This window comes from Phyllobates terribilis, unplaced genomic scaffold (assembly GCF_046119375.1).
Source record: "Phyllobates terribilis strain yellow unplaced genomic scaffold, ASM4611937v1 Scaffold_5__5_contigs__length_657084704, whole genome shotgun sequence".
Classification (NCBI taxonomy): domain Eukaryota; kingdom Metazoa; phylum Chordata; class Amphibia; order Anura; family Dendrobatidae; genus Phyllobates; species Phyllobates terribilis.
This window is the reverse complement of record NW_027362765.1, coordinates 540,288,207-540,305,291: the sequence shown is the minus strand read 5'-3', so window position 1 is coordinate 540,305,291 and position 17,085 is coordinate 540,288,207. Positions and strand designations below refer to the sequence as shown.

Sequence of the window (17,085 nt, the reverse complement as noted above, 5' to 3'; positions counted from 1 at the left end):
ACATACACTGCCTGCCTAACTCCTGCTATCACCACTGAATATATGCTGCTGGATTAGTCCTCAGAAGGACTGTTAGTACAGATGGATATATAGATATGCTGTGGAATACTTTTACTAACTATAAGCAAGCAAATCTCTCCCTGACGCAGCAGCAGCTCTCCCTACTCTGCCTGGTGCATGGGTAGACTGTGACGAGCATAGCGGCGCCAGGTCTTATGTACACCTGATGACGCTGTGCGACCAGCCAATCGCTGTAATGCCCACAACCAACATGGCTACTGCATTACAGTTCGTGGCAAGCAATCCCTGCATGTTCATTGGCTCTCTAAAGAGAGCCAAACATGCAGGACAGGGACCTGAGCTCCCGCCCGAGCAACCCGGAAATACTCGTCGAGCGCCGAGCTTGTCGAGCACCATGATGCTCGGGCGAATACCGAGCAGTGGCGAGCATGTTCGCTTATCACTAGTCATCATTCTTGGTGGTCTAGGGTAGTAAAGGATTGAATGTCATCATTTCTTGTGATTTAGGGCAGGGAAGATATTTATGTCAGCATCCTTGGTAGTTTGGTGTCATGTTGGCATCTCTAGTGGTCTAGGGTAGTAAAAGTTTAATATAGTTATCCCTGGTGGTGTAGAACACATTAGGGATTACTATAATCACCCATGGTGGTCTAGGGCAGTAAAGGCATTAATGTAAGCATCCCTGGTGGTTAAATGAGGTTGAGGGGTTAATCATACCTGGTGTCTAGACTGGCAGACCATTTAATGTTTTTTAGGGGGGTCTTCAGGAACTGAAGAATAGGATAAGTTATATAGGTTGTCCACTACTTTAACATTGATGGCCTATCCTTAGTATAGGTCATCAATGTCTGATTGGTGGGGGTGCAATCCCTCGCTGTTTGGCTGTTCTCAGTGTCAGCAGTGGTCAAAAGTGACCAATTATGGTGCTGCACAGCGCAGCTCCATCTACTGTATCGTGGCTATGGCTGGGTACTGCACATCCGCCCCATATTAATTTGAATGGGAGGCAGATGTGCAGTACATGGCCACCGCCACTATACAGTAGATGGAACTGGGCTGTGCAGCTCCATAACTGGTCAGTTACGGCTGACACAGAGAACAGTTGATTGTCGGGGGTGCCAGTTGTCGCACCCCCACCGATCAGACATTGATGCGCCATCCTAAGGAGGCCATCAATGTTAATGTAGTGGACAACTTCTTTAAAATTTAATGTTGAATTGGTTTGATTTGACAGAATGATAAGCCGCCACTAGAGGTGCCGGACAGTATACACATGCATGCTTGGCTGAACTGAGGGAGCCTGTGTACCTCTATATAACAATTCAAATGAAATAATGACAAATGAGCAGTTGGACACCAACTGTATGGTGTTGGGTGCCCTTACAGGAAGGTGAACTCCTGTGCTTATCATGTTCCTCTTACTTCTATGCACTGATAACAGAGATAGATCAGGGCAGAAAAAGGAGCACTTGGCAACTGAGACGGGCACAGCACTGAGCCTGACCAAAGTGTAAAGAAAATCTTCTTTATTGGCTAAGTCAGTTTATATTGACCCCTTCCATTAAAAGAATTATTCCACACAACACAAAGCTGTAAAATGTAAAAAAAAATCCTTTATTTTAAATTATTGACACAAATATAAATGTCACTTGCTTGTACAACATATTTGTGCATTAGTTCCAAATCAAAAAATAAGTTTGTTACTATGCTGTATATATACAACTTAAATGACAAAGAACAACCATATCATTCATATTTCAATACATTGATAATCCTTTCTCAGAAAATGGGTTAAGTCACAACATGGTATTAAAATATTGCGATCATGAAAGAACCCATTTCTTCATTCAGGAATTGCTGTGCACAAAGATAATAGAATACCAACTGCAGAAGTGTCACTGGGCATTGGAAAACCCTTCTTCTTTCTCCTGTATTCTATCTATTCAAGTATGTTATTTTTGTAGTATAGATCCTTATATTTGACTTGAAGATGTCTGCGATTTTGTGTAAATCCATTTTTATGAGTTAGTACGTGAAAAGGGTAAGAGCAGTAAATGTGACTGTCTGAATGCCAAGAAAGCTATTTAAACTTTTCTTTTAATTTAAGAATTTAAAGCGCCAACCCCTGTCCATACGTCCTATTTCGGCATATGGATGTCATGGAGGAATCCTGTCCTCAAGGGAAGTGGCTGGATGACATTGACTCTATTATGAAAGGGGTTATCTTTAAAGGGGTTGTCCACTACTTTAGATTATCCCCCAATGTATCCCCTCGGGGCCCCTAAGACTTTTTGTAAATACCTTCCGTTGCAGATAATGCCTTTGAGCGGCGCTATCACTAGCCGCTCACAGGCATCACGTGACCCCCGGATGCTGCCGGCTCTGACATCCGCTGATTTCGTGACAAGTGCTGGCAGCAGCCAGGGTTTTTTTTCTTCCTGGTTCCACGGTGGATGCCAGGCTGTGGGCGGGGCTACCCCCGCGTCACACCCGGCATCCACCGCGCGCTCTGCCTCTCCCCCTTCATTGGGAAAGCGCGCAGTGGGTGCTGGGTGTGACGTGGGGGGGTAACCCCGCCCACAACCCAGCAGCCACCGTGGGGACCCCAGCGCTGAGTCACACCTCACTTGTCGTGATATCAGCGCTGGGTCACGTGATGCCTGTGAGCGGCCACCGATAGCGCCGCTCAAAGGTATTATCTGCAATGGAAGGTATTTACAAAAAGTCTTAGCGGCCCCGGGGGGATACATTGGGGGGGTAGTCTACAGTACTGCACAACTTCTTTAATGAGAATTTTACACATTCCCACTGAGTCTGAGTATGGAAAGGCTATAGGTCTCCTGACCTGATCTCAACAGGATTATTTATGCATATGAGACTGCTTAGTTCGGGTTAGAGGACCACCAGATAGTCTGGACATCGTGGTCCATTCTTGGATCGTGAAAGTCGAATGAGTACAACTGAATTAAAAGTTTAGTCTCATAGGCACATAGGCACCATTTAGTATCTAACACTAAAATAAATACTCTTAAAATTAACAAATTTAATTAGCAGCACGTTACAAAATTGCAATAAATTAGTGTTATCTTTAAGTCTACAGAACACACCTTCAAAATCCAAAGGAAAAGTGGACATAAGCAGCTATCACTTCTCACTATACTGAGTATATATAAAAAAATACAAGCGATACAATGTTTCAGATAGAGGTCAACATTTATTGCATATAGTTTTCCCCAATGCAGTGACGTAATGTGCAAAGGTTGCAGTTGCGCATGGATTCTGGTGCTTGAGAGGGTACAAAAACTATAATAATAATGCCTGCATTAATACCATAAAGAGTCTTTGATTGCGTTTCATATCGGCACGTGAATCTCTATTACTATGCAAATGAATACGCTTTGCTTATGAATACTACAGAGCTTGTGAAGCCTAGGAGATGGGACTTGGTAAATATATCGCACCATGGACCAGGATTTTCACATTATTCTTCTATTCTATTCTTCTATTTTCAAATACTGTATAGCAACACCATTGCTACAATCACCATAGCATGGCCATCATGACTGTTATCTCAATTCAATATAGTACTTAAACTGATATGTAACAGTGTTATTAGACAGTAATTGCAAAAGTAAAAAAAAGTGGGGAAAATGTATGATAAAAATATTTCTTAGTATTTGTAAAGGATGGCTTCTCATTCATAGAATGTTAATCATAGAATGTTAGGATTAGAAGGGACCTCTAGGGTCATCTGGTCCAACACCCTTTTGTTACCTACTAGAGTAATACTGCACAAGTCATGGCAAGCCAAGCAGCTCTGTCATTGATATAATGCAGGAATTGGTACAGTAGATATGAGTCTTAAGGCTCTTTTCACATTATAGTCAATGGACTTCATTGAGAACCACTGGTGTCTCACATATAAAGCATCTGACATTGCCCTTAATTTGGTCATACTGCTCCTATGACAGAGCAAAATAACAGAATTAAGAGGCAGAAGTGAACAGAACCCAAGCTATAAAACTTTAGGCTCATGCACACAGTTATATTAAAGATTGAATTTGTATGGAAGAGTAATAGGGCTCCACAAAGGTACCTGTGGTCTTATAGTAGTATCTCAGTACTAGAAAGTATGGAGAAAAACTGTGGATATTAGCCAGTGCTGCAGACCTAACACATCAGAACAACATTGGCTAAAATCAAATTTCATAATATTAATGGTGTTGAGTCATCTACACGTTACAGGGTTGGAACTGTCCCTTCCTCACGATGGAAAAAACACCAGTAACTGATACAGGTGTTTTTTCTCCTGGGGAAGGGACCATTTTTAGTCCTTGAGAAGGGATCGTAACGCGTAGATGACTTTAATAATTCATATTATAATAATTAAACATCAATAATCTCCATTTTTTTAAATTAACTTTGCCCAAGTGTTTTGGAACTTCAGCGCAGGTTAATATTCCCAATTTTTCTCCAGAATTCCTCATATTAAGCATAATGGTCCATCTGGTCAACGGTGGGAAAAACAACAGCAGGAATTTTGATAGCTACTAACCATGATCATCGCAGAATAATAGGTGTTATACTCTCAGCATATTGCAATCAGGTGATCAACAAACTGTATGTAAGGGGGGGGATCACATACAGTCATTTCTTCATCTGACCTTTGGAGCCCCCTTTCTCTTCTTTTTTAACTATGTTCCACTAGGAAGCGCTCGTTCTCTATAGCAGTATACTTTCGTTAGAAGCTATATTGTAGACTTATTTTGATATAGAAGCAGAGAATATCTATTTGTGTTGTTTTGTATCAGTTTTCCACTTCCAGTTTATGATACCAGTCAAGTGCTAAAGAAGCTACAAATACTATACATGATCTGTCATCATACATTTTACAGTAAGTTATTATGAGACGATTTACACATGCAGATAAGTTACCACGATAAGTGCTGATCGATAATGTAGCACGATGCTTACTATCCATTACATGTGATCATTGGTTAGCCATCATAAAAGATCCAAACAATAACAAAAATTAATATTATTAAACCAATATTATTATTTGTAATGTTTCATGGGCAGTAATCGGGGAATGAATGTTCTTATGAATGATTGCTTTGAAAAATATTGCCCTTTGTAAAAGTCCCTTAAGAAACCTTAACATGTATGAATACTTCTATATGAGGAAAGTGCTGGACTTGTATCTGTAGGTTATGTAGCGGGAAATGCTATGAAGCTGCATTGTTTGCTGCTGGGATACTTGTCAGGTCTAGATTGAGTGCCGTATATATGTGCAGGTCTGGTATGGGCATGTCTGTAGATAACTAGCACCGCAAAATAAATTGCTCCATCTCCTTATAAAATACTTAAAGAGAACGTGACATTAGGATTTTATACCCCAAACTAATGACATATACAGTATATGCTCTTGTAGAAATCTGTTTTGCTGTTTTACAGAAATCAATAGTTGAAATTGTATGCAGATGAATAGCACACGTATGACTATATGAAGGGACAGTGCAGAGATCTTTCTAATGATCTTTTTAAAACTAGGCCTGCAATGATGACAAGTGGGCATCATCAATGTCTAGAGGAAAGAAGGTTTAATCATAATCACAGAAGATGATTCTTTACTGTAAGAGCAGTGAGTTGATGGATTCTTTACTGTCAGAGCAGTGAGATTATGGATTCTTTATTATAAGAGCAGTGAGTTGATGGATTATTTACTGTAAGAGCAGTGAGACTATGGAACTCTCTGCAACATGATGTTGTGATGGTTGAGTTACTAAAAATGGAGGGCCTGGATGCTTTTCTTGAAAAATATAATATCATAGATTAAGGCTACTAAATTCTGTGATGGTACGTTGAAGGAATTTTCCCCCTAACATTGGGCAATTAGCATCTGCTTCATGGGGTTTATGCCTTTCTCATGTTAGGCTCTAGGTTGAACTCGATGGACTTATGTTGTCTACCGTCAACCTTAAAAACTATGAAACTATCAATAAGTGCAGTGGGCAGTCCTTGCACATACAGCTCCCCTGACTTTCTCTCTATTCCACCACTTGCTGCTGCCTCCTGTTTCCAGGTCACTTATGTTTAAGTAACCTGTCAGTCAGAAACAGGAGGTAGTCAGCAGAAGGGGGAAAGGGAGCGGGCAGGAGAGCTGTACATAAAGTGCCCACTGACCGCCCACTGCACTTGCAACTCATTAGCATATCATTTCAACTATGGATTTCTCTAAAACAGCAAAACTGATTTCAACAAGGAAGGTAAGCATTTATTCAGCATTAAAGCACCTTTACATGCATGCTATTAGTTTGGGATATAAAATCCTGATGACAGGTTCCCTTTAAGCTAAGAGTAATATTGGCAATAGACATATGACAAATGTTGTGTATACCATCATTCATGTATATTAATATAATACATAGTCCCTAGTCACATTTTACATTAGGAAATGTTAGGTGGTAAAAATGACTTGAATTCGGCTTAATCGCCCTTACTTTTTGTTGGGGTTTTCATGTAGGATTTATAAAAGAAGCTACAGAAAAGGATCAGATAACTTGTGTACATCATAGTAGACCAAAAAATGTTCTCGATAGTACTCCAACATGTCCCACCCTGCATCCACGAATACACCAGCACATTGACGCAAGTGCCCATTACCATTTGCAAGATTTGGGTGATTGTGATGAACATGGCACACGCACGTGGTACTTGAATTCCTGCAGCACGTAGAGTGTAATAAGAGTACATGAAGGCATGGACAGTGAAGTTCATGGTCATGAACCACCCTCCCCCCGCTACCATATCCTTATATGTGAACCATGTGTAGAGCAGCACTGTGATGTGATGGTACCAGTGAAGGAAGATTAGCTTTTGCTTGCGCAGAACAATGAACAAAGTGTCACCTGAAAAGAAAGACAGAAAAGCTCTTTAGTATCGATCCTTAGTACAAAGTATATTATTACACATTCACATTGCATTCCAGCTACCATGCCTGCAGAGCGGCCGGTATAATAGCAGCATGCAATGTAGTAATGGACAAGTCTTATATCTGCTGATGGTCACATTCTTGCTTGGATCCAGAGTTATAGTGGAGGTATCACCTGATCATCATATCCCAGTTTCTACGGAACTGGTTAGACCATAATTGCAGCATTGGCTGCAGTATACAATGACCAGCTAGAATATTAATACCAGACAGGTGAAATAAATACCATTTATAATCTCATTACAACGTGTTCCTGGCAAGCGGTGTGATGTATTAGGAAGCAAGTGAAAGTCAGGTCTTGAAGATGATGTGTCGGGTCTGAGTCACTTTAACAAGGGACAAATTGTGACGGCTCAACCAGTGGATCAGAATATCTCCAAAATGTCTCTGGGTAGTTAACAGCATGCAGTGGTTAGTGGCTACTAAACGTGCAAACGAAGATAGTCATAGCTGCCCAAAGCTTACTGATGCTTGTGGAGAGCTACCGCTGGCTGGAATTGTCCGGTCTTCTAGAAGAGCTACTATAGCACAAATTACTGAAAAAGTTGACTGTGATATAGAAGTGTTACAGCACACAATGCAACGCAGTTTGTTGCTTATGTCGCTCTGTAGGCACAGACTGGTCAGGTTGTCTTTGCTGACATAAATGTAGCGCCTTGAAAATTTTCAGATTTATCAGATTTATAGGTTTTAAATAATTAGAAAACCATGTATCATTTCCTTTACACTTCACAAAAAGTTGCTACTTTATGTTGGTATATCACATAAAATCCCAATAAAACACATTTAGGTTTGTGGGTGTAATGTGAAAAAATGCAGAAAAGTTCACAGGGTATGAATACTTTTTCAAGGCACTGTAGTTTAGCTGAGAAAGATACAGCACCAAGATGCAGTATTGAAAAATAACAAGCCATTGTAGGGTAATGTTCTGCTGGGAATTCTTGGGTACTGGCATCCACGTGATTTTTGTAGAATAGTTTTTATGCACAAGGACCATCCTTTTTAAATTCAATTGGCATATTGTTTACAAATGTGTAATGACTCAAACACTAGGTCCAATTATCCAATTTTGGCCTAATTCCTACTTTTCAGAACTGTGTCCCAATTCATTATATTTAAATATATATATCAAAACCACTGTTTGTTCCACACTAAAATAGGTCTGATCTGCTTAAAGGGTTATTCTTAAAAAATCAAATTAATCCCTATCCAACGAAGCCCCATCCTGAATGAAGCAGAGGTGCATATGTGCGACCTCTGCATCATTCATTATCTATGGGACTGCCAGAAAATGTAGGGCGCTGTACTCGGCAGTCCGATAGACAATGAATGGAGCATGCGCACCTCTATTCCATACATGGTTGCAGAACCTGGTTCCTGGGCTGAAAAGCTCAGATCTCAGAATCCCTGGAGTTCCCAGTGGTCGGACAAACAGCAATCAGCAAGCTATAACTTGATTATATAGATTAACCCTTTAAGGATTTCCTATAATGTAGTTGGATCACAATTATGTACAAGAAAGTTTCTTTAAAAGTCTACTGCCCTTTCCATACAGAAAGATTGGAGAGGTAACAAAGGTTTCTTAAATACAAAAAATGTCCCTTTTCTCCCCCTATGCCCTAGATCAATGACAGTTTTGATAAGAACAGTGGTCTTGAATGACTGGTTCTTCTGCATTGCTCAAAAAACTGGTTTCCCATGATGTAGCAGTTTGCTTCACGAGGCATGAAATGATATAACACCTCCCATCTTCTATAAATTGAGAGCATTTAAGATATCTGAGTAAAATTACCTACTATAGCGTAGTCTCTTCCAAAGCTCCTACCTATAGTCAGGGTGGTGATCTTTGTGGCTACTATTACTATGACAGATTTTTCCTCCACATTTGATGGATATCTAAGGAAGGAATGTGTCTGATATGACTTGCAAACCCCCATTGTACAAAGCCTTTTACTAAATTACGGAAATCCTGTATAGTCACCAGCATACAAGTCTTTGCTCTGGAGTGGTGGTTCACCAGAGTTCAGCATGTATGGGCTCATCCGCTTTAACCTCAGACATACTAGCTTTATCATCAGCAAGTATCTTCAGAATGAAAAACAAGATTTGGAGGATTAAGAGAAGGTTTGATAGAACCCATAGACTTACCAAGCTCAGGAACTTTACTAAGGACAAAGGCATATGCCCAAAACTTGGTAACAGGTCCATTATAAAATCCACGGTCACAAATCGAATGCTTGAAACCATTGGAGAGGAGTAAGTTAAACATGTACCAGCCAGTGCGGATCGCCCCAATGACACTGAAAATATAATATAAATAGCCAGAGTTACATCTACCATTCATCCTTGTTCACTTATAAAGCTACGATCCTACGGTGAACTTTTGGTGCGTTTTTGATGGTGCAGAATTTCCGAACAATTATTTAAATTGGGTTACTTGCTGTTTTATTGCGTTTCCTGTGTGCGGTTTTTGACGCTGCGTTTTTTGTCTCTTGTTGGCACGTCATACTTTAAATAAAGCTGCTTTGTTTATGAAACTTTCTGGTATTTGACTTTATTGACATACTTAGGGGCGAATTACGTGCGTTTTTGGTGCATTTCCACCGCAGACACACACTTAAAACACATGTACATTTTTTACCTGCAGAATTTCTGCTCCTAATGTAAGTCTATGAGGAAATTCGGCACAGAGAACTCAGCGTACGCGCAAGAGAACTTGACATGCTGCGAATTTGAAACACGCACCGCAGGTGAGTTCCATTAAAACGAAGCACAGCGGGCATGAGATTTCTATAAATCCCATCCACTTTGCTGGAAATGACAAAGCAAAAATACGCAGCTTCAAAAACGCACCAAAAGCTCATCATGGGAGCGTAGCCTAACAATTCCTTAAATGATACAAGATCTCAGTTTGCTGTGATTCAGCATTTGCCAATATTGTTCAGTTTCAGTAGATAAAAAAATGTGGTCCATGTAGTGGTCATAGAGGTCCTTGTCCCATTGCAAGATGTAGAAGCTCTAATATTTCAGTGAACCTGCGTGTCCATTACATGGTCAGAGTAGATCCACTGCAGGTAACAAATCCAATTAGTTTATTATTTTGGGTTCTTAATAGATTGTTGCACTGGTGAGAACATATTTTTTCAAATATTTTAACATATTTGTGCAATAAAATGGATGATGTCATTATCCCGTGATCAATACTGATTGTGAGAAGTTAACGGTACTTATTTGTCAGATGCCATTGCTACAAAAGACTTCACCATCAATGTTGCAAACAACATATGTCGTACTGTAGGACTGAGAACACCACTAAATTATTTACTTATGTCTATTATCTGAGAGCAATATAGTAAAACAATGACTTGTGAAACAAACAGGTTTCCAAAGAGACCAGTCATTGTACAGAACAAGGCTCTCAAATAACACAAGCATTTTTTGGGAATGACTTGAAGCAGATTGGGTAGGCATCTACTGTGCCTCTGTCGGCCTTTAGTTTTCTACAGAACTTTTCTCTCAGATTCAAATTCTGATTAAGATTACAAAAATCCGACATGGCACAAAAATTGCAACATGCTCCATTGGACTCTTTATGTAGAGAGGTACTTTCCCCTTTATGTATTGAATATGTTCATACATATGCAACCCAACTGAGGATATACAGCAGTGGATGAAGACTTTGCAGCTCAGTATAAACTTCTACTTTTGTGAAAATTCCCTATATATATATATGCCCTCCAGTCAACTAACTTCAAAAATTTCTAGAAAGCATTATATATTTATTCAAAAGAGTCCAAGGGCAATAACAGCAACTCCATAATATGCAGTATATATTACAAGCCTCTGATATATATGGCCTGGCTAGGAACATCATCATGAAAGGGGTTGTCCACTACTCGAACAACTCCTTCCCAATCCCTAGGTTTCCCTCTTGTAAAATGATAACACCTATACTCACCTCTGGTGAGCGCTGATTGGCCGCAGGGATCGCATGACATAACAATGTCATGTGATCCCCGGGAAAGCCGGCACCGGAGGTGAGTATAGGTGTTATTATTTTACAAAGGGAGAACAAAGGGATTGAGACGGGATTGTCCAAGTAGTAAATTGTAATAATGTTAATAATCATGAACAATAATATTTAAAAAATACCTTACCTGAATATTGCAAGACTTAAGGACCAGAGGACCAGAGGCTTCCGCAGTTCAAACCTTTTTCTCTCTTTCATGACATGCTGGCCTCCAAATATCAGAGCTGCATATAGAAGTGACAAAAAGAAGGCCTTATTCCTGCAATGAGAAGAAGCATGGTTATAACAGTCAAAGCAAAAATTAGAATTAAATACAATTCACACATCCAGAGCAGCAAAAAGGTAATCTGGACTAGATAGAAAATGTAGCAGTGAAGCAGAGCATAGTCATCATGATCTGCAGCAGAACAAACTGGATTGAACAGAAGCAGCCAGCATAACGTGTTCTAGAAGCGACTCATTAAGAAGGGACTTGCGGCCTAATGGTTTAGTAGCATAGACTGCCGTTAGGGCCTGGATAGCGTGTGCCATTACCACCAGAGTGGCAGGGTAACGACGGTGACGGGTACAAGGCTGACTGTGACACGCCATCGAGTAATAGAATATAGATGCTTGTATCTATAGTAAATGTTTAGTGCCTTGTATGATAGAGTCTAATTGTTATAACTGTTATCGCTGCTTCTATCCAAAAAGGTGACTTACGTTTAAATTGCAAAACATTTTATTGCTGTCTAATAATCTGCTAACCTTGTTCAATTTTGTATCGGAATCATTCAAATTGCTGTGTAAGAGTAATAAATACAGTACAGACCAAAAGTTTGGACACACCTTCTCATTTAAAGATTTTTCTGTATTTTCTTGACTATGAAAATTGTACAATCACACTGAAGGCATCAAAACTATGAATTAACACATGTGGAATTATATACTTAAAAAAGTGTGAAACAACTGAAACAGGGGCGGAACTACCGCCCGTGCAGACGGTTCATTGAACGGGGGCCCCGAGGGAGAGGGGGCCCCTCCAGCAGGGCCGCCATCAGGGCATGACTGCCCTGACTCCAGTATGGGGCCCGGCCGGTAGGAGCCCACTCGGAGCCCCGTTGGGGGCCCCCCTCTTGTGCGTCTCTCTACTCATGGGGCCCCTGGCCCCATGCTAAGCGCCGAGTCCGGGACATCTCAGCGCTGCGCTCCTGCGGCAGCGCCTTCATGATTCCCCTGACTTCCGGTCATGTGACGGCGCCGTCACATGACCGGAAGTCAGGAGAACCTGGTGTCAGCGATTTGGACGAGCGCCAGGATTCTGCAGGGATCGCATGGGGGTAAGTATAACAAGTTTTATTTTTTTTAAAATACAATTAACTAGGAGTGGGGGGAATGGGAGATGCACATGTGGGGGTGGGGAGGAGATGAGAGATGCACATGTGGTGGAGGGGGATGAGAGAGGTGCACATGTGGGGGAGGGGGATGAGAGAGGTGCACATGTGGTGGAGGGGGATGAGAGAGGTGCACATGTGGTGGAGGGGGATGAGAGAGGTGCACATGTGGGGGAGGGGGGTGAGAGAGGTGCACATGTGGGGGAGGGGGGTGAGAGAGGTGCACATGTGGGGGAGGGGGATGAGAGAGGTGCACATGTGGGGGAGGGGGATGAGAGAGGTGCACATGTGGGGGAGGGGGATGAGAGAGGTGCACATGTGGTGGAGGGGGATGAGAGAGGTGCACATGTGGTGGAGGGGGGTGAGAGAGGTGCACATGTGGTGGAGGGGGGTGAGAGAGGTGCACATGTGGTGGAGGGGGGTGAGAGAGGTGCACATGTGGTGGAGGGGGTGAGAGAGGTGCACATGTGGTGGAGGGGGGTGAGAGAGGTGCACATGTGGTGGAGGGGGGTGAGAGAGGTGCACATGTGGGGGAGAGGGGTGAGAGAGGTGCACATGTGGGGGAGGGGGATGAGAGAGGTGCACATGTGGTGGAGGGGGGTGAGAGAGGTGCACATGTGGTGGAGGGGGATGAGAGAGGGGCACATGTGGGGGAGGGGGATGAGAGAGGTGCACATGTGGGGGAGGGGGATGAGAGAGGTGCACATGTGGGGGAGGGGGGTGAGAGAGGTGCACATGTGGTGGAGGGGGTGAGAGAGGTGCACATGTGGTGGAGGGGGGTGAGAGAGGTGCACATGTGGTGGAGGGGGGTGAGAGAGGTACACATGTGGTGGAGGGGGGTGAGAGAGGTGCACATGTGGGGGAGGGGGGTGAGAGAGGTGCACATGTGGTGGAGGGGGATGAGAGAGGTGCACATGTGGTGGAGGGGGATGAGAGAGGTGCACATGTGGTGGAGGGGGATGAGAGAGGTGCACATGTGGGGGAGGGGGATGAGAGAGGTGCACATGTGGTGGAGGGGGATGAGAGAGGTGCACATGTGGGGGAGGGGGATGAGAGAGGTGCACATGTGGGGGGGGGGTGAGAGAGGTGCACATGTGGTGGAGGGGGGTGAGAGAGGTGCACATGTGGTGGAGGGGGGTGAGAGAGGTGCACATGTGGGGGAGGGGGGTGAGAGGTGCACATGTGGGGGAGGGGGATGAGAGAGGTGCACATGTGGTGGAGGGGGATGAGAGAGGTGCACATGTGGGGGAGGGGGATGAGAGAGGTGCACATGTGGGGGAGGGGGATGAGAGAGGTGCACATGTGGTGGAGGGGGATGAGAGAGGGGCACATGTGGGGGAGGGGGATGAGAGATGTGCACATGGGAGTGGTGAGAGATGCACATGGGGGGATGAGAGAGGGGCACATGTGGGGGAGGGGGGTGAGAGATGTGCACATGGGAGTGGTGAGAGATGCACATGGGGGTATGAGAGATGGGCACATGTGGGGGAGGGGGATGAGAGATATGCACATGGGGGGTGAGAGATGTGCACATGGGGGGTGGTGAGAGCTGCACATGTGGGGATGAGAGCTGCACATGGGGGAATTGGGAGAAAATGAGCTGCACATGGGGGAATTGGGAGTAGGGGGATAATGAGCTGCACATAATGAATGTGGGGTGGGGGAGAGTAAATGATGATGGGGTGGGGAGAGCACGGACATGATATAATGAATTGGGGCAGGGGGTGCATGTAAATAATGAATGCGGGGAGCAGGAAGTATAGAGAAGGGGGCGTTGCGGATGCAGGAGTGTAACTGGTAACAAATTGGCGGAAAGAGTAGAGGTTCTAATTAAATTATATATTAAGTGCCTATTTACAGTTAATGGGGGCACCGTGGTGGATTACAATTTATATTTGAAATGGTAGGTTGCATAATAACTAACCATATATTGATGGTGGATGCACGTCTGTATTCAGCTGCGTAATGTAGAAGTTGGGGAATGTGCTCTAGATAACTGTGTTATTTTATGCAGAGACGAGTCCTGGCTGGAAGACGTGATGGCGGTCTGTGCTGGATGAAGGAGAAAAGCGTAGCTGAAGGACTTCACCTAGAGACGTCACCAGTGAGTCAGTGTATTACATGTACACTTACACTATATACTATGTACCGGGCTCCTGTGTATAATGTCACTGGTGATCACTGTATTACCTGTACACTATATACAGAGCTCCTGTGTATAATGTCACTGGTGATCACTGTATTACCTGTACACTGACACTATATACAGAGCTCCTGTGTATAATGTCACTGGTGATCACTAGATTACCTGGACACTTACATTATGCATACCATGTATAGAGCTCCCGTGTATAATGACACTTATGGTAATATTAGTAATGTGGTGGTAATATTAGTAATGTGGTGGTAATATGTGGTCTCGTCATGGTGTGGCAGTTTTTCTCCCTTCTGTGTGGTATTATTCGGTCACTATGTTGTGGTAATATGTGGTCTGGTCATGGTGTGGCGGTATTCCCTGTATGTGGTATTATTGGTCATTTAAAAAAAAATGTATATGACACATTCCCTTAAAGAAAACTAAATAAAAATATATCTAAAAAGAGTATTGGATATTTTAAGAAAATTTTAATAGGTTAGAGTAGGGCCTGGCCCGAAGAGTCTATGTAGCATCGGCGTCTCTGCCCCGTTCTAGGCAGAGACGCCGTCCCTCTCACCTCCCTGCTCCTGGCGCGGCGTCCTCCAGCGCTTCTCTCCCCGCTGCTTCCGGCACGCGCTCCTTCCCCGGCAGTGTGCTTAGGGCGCGCGCGCGCGCTTCCCCTCTCTTAAAGGGACCGCGCGCGCCGTCCTAAGGAGTCCCCGGCCAATTGCCGGAGGACCTCCCATATAAAAGGCACCTCCTCCAAAATGGAGGTGCCCGAGCAATGTTGTAGCACTGTTCACTACTCTGCTTCAGCCCTCAGGTCCCGTTGCCAGTTACCTGCCAGATACCTGCCAGATTCCTGCCAGCTTGCTGTCTTATTCCTGCCTGATATTCTGCTACCTGCCTGCTAGCCTGAGGTCCGACGGTCTGCCTTCCAACTCCTGTCAGTCTGTCTAAGGACCAGCTTGACCGCTCACCTGGGAGCGCACATCTGCTACCTGCCTGCTTGCCTGAGGTCCGACGGTCTGCCTTCCAACTCCTGTCAGTCTGTCTATGGACCAGCTTGCCCGCTCACCTGGGAGCGCTCATCTGCTGCCTGTCTGCTAGCCTACCTGGAGGCTCCGCCGTCACGTGCTGTGACCACCTGCCTGTCCAGAGACTTCTGCCCGCTCACCTGGGAGCGCTCATCTGCTACCTGTCTGTTGGTCTTCCTGGAGGCTCCGCCGTCACATGCTGTGACCACCCGTTTATCCAGAGACTCTCGCCTGCTCACCTGGGAGCTCACGTCTATCATCTGCCGCCACAGGTCGTACCAATCCTTTACCCAGAGACTGCCCCAGTCACTTGCCGTGACCTCCTGTCCGTTCATTCAGAGACTGTCCCGGTCACCTGCTGTGACTGCCTGCCCGTCTACCCTGGTCGCCACCCGCTCCCTTACAAGGACCGCCCCCTTGTATAGTAGCTCAGATGTTCCGCCTCCCAGACCCGTTACAGTTTGCTCGGGCCATGGAACCCGGTGGCACCCAAGCTCCCTCGCTCTCGGACCTGTGTCATGAACTGTCCCATCAGAGGTCCCAACAGGAGTCCATCCTGGGTCACCTGCGGAATGTCAATTCTCGTCTGGACACTCTGACGGCTCTGCCTGCAACCACCGCCAGTGCCATGACTCGCAATCCGGCAGCTCCACTGCCCACTAATAACATGGTATCCTACCCCAGACCCCGGCTTTCTGCACCTCCTCGCTTCGGAGGCGACTCCGCCCAGGCTCGGGGCTTCATAAATCAGTGCACCCTGCACTTTGAACTCCTGTCTCACCAGTTTAACTCCGACCGGGCCAAAATTGCCTTCATCATGTCCCATCTCACCGGGGAGGCCCTGGCCTGGCTAAATCCTCTATGGGAGAGAGGAGACCCCCTGGTGTCCGACTTGCCTGCCTTTCTCACGGCTTTCCGGAAAGTCTTCGATGAACCCGGACGGAAGACCTCATCCGCATCATCACTGCTACGCCTCCGTCAGGGAAGTCTCAATGTGGGCCAATATGCCATACGGTTCCGTACCCTTGCCTCGGAGCTGGCCTGGGATAATGACGCTCTGGTATCCATCTTCTGGGAGGGTCTGTCCGGCCGTATTAAAGATGAACTTGCCGGTCGGGACATTCCTACCACTCTCGATGACCTAATAACTCTTGCCACCCGGATTGACCTACGGTTCCAGGAGCGTGCCAAAGAGGTCACCCGTGAGAGGAGGTTTCCACGTCTAGCTCCTACTTTTCAGAAACCTGTCACTCCCTCCGTCTCTCCTCAGGTACACTCTCCTGAGCCTATGCAGGTCGACCAGACCAAGATGGTCGGTTCTCGCCAAGAATCTCGCCGAGCCGAGGGAAGATGTTTCTTTTGTGGCAGTATGAAGCACTTCATCCGTTCCTGCCCGGAAAAGCCGGGAAACGCCAGTGTCTAGGACCACTCGGAGAGGTCATCCTAGACAAAAGTAAGCCCTCTCCGTCTCTGACCTTACCGGTCTCTATTGCTTG

The 17,085-nt window shown here is 44.8% G+C and overlaps 1 protein-coding gene across 1 annotated transcript in view; it reads right to left on the bottom strand.

The window, feature by feature from the left end:
* Nucleotides 1-1,614: 1,614 nt before the first annotated feature.
* LOC141273667 (very long chain fatty acid elongase 6-like) overlaps nucleotides 1,615-17,085 on the bottom strand; it is a 50,651-nt gene continuing 35,180 nt past the window's right edge. Inside the window, exons 2-4 of the mRNA XM_073685832.1 lie at nucleotides 11,170-11,301; nucleotides 9,161-9,312; nucleotides 1,615-6,929 (exon numbers count right to left, since the gene is read on the bottom strand). Coding sequence (XP_073541933.1) covers nucleotides 6,508-6,929; nucleotides 9,161-9,312; nucleotides 11,170-11,301 — 706 coding nt within the window. The 3' untranslated portion in view covers nucleotides 1,615-6,507. The remainder of the gene's footprint in view (nucleotides 6,930-9,160; nucleotides 9,313-11,169; nucleotides 11,302-17,085) is intronic.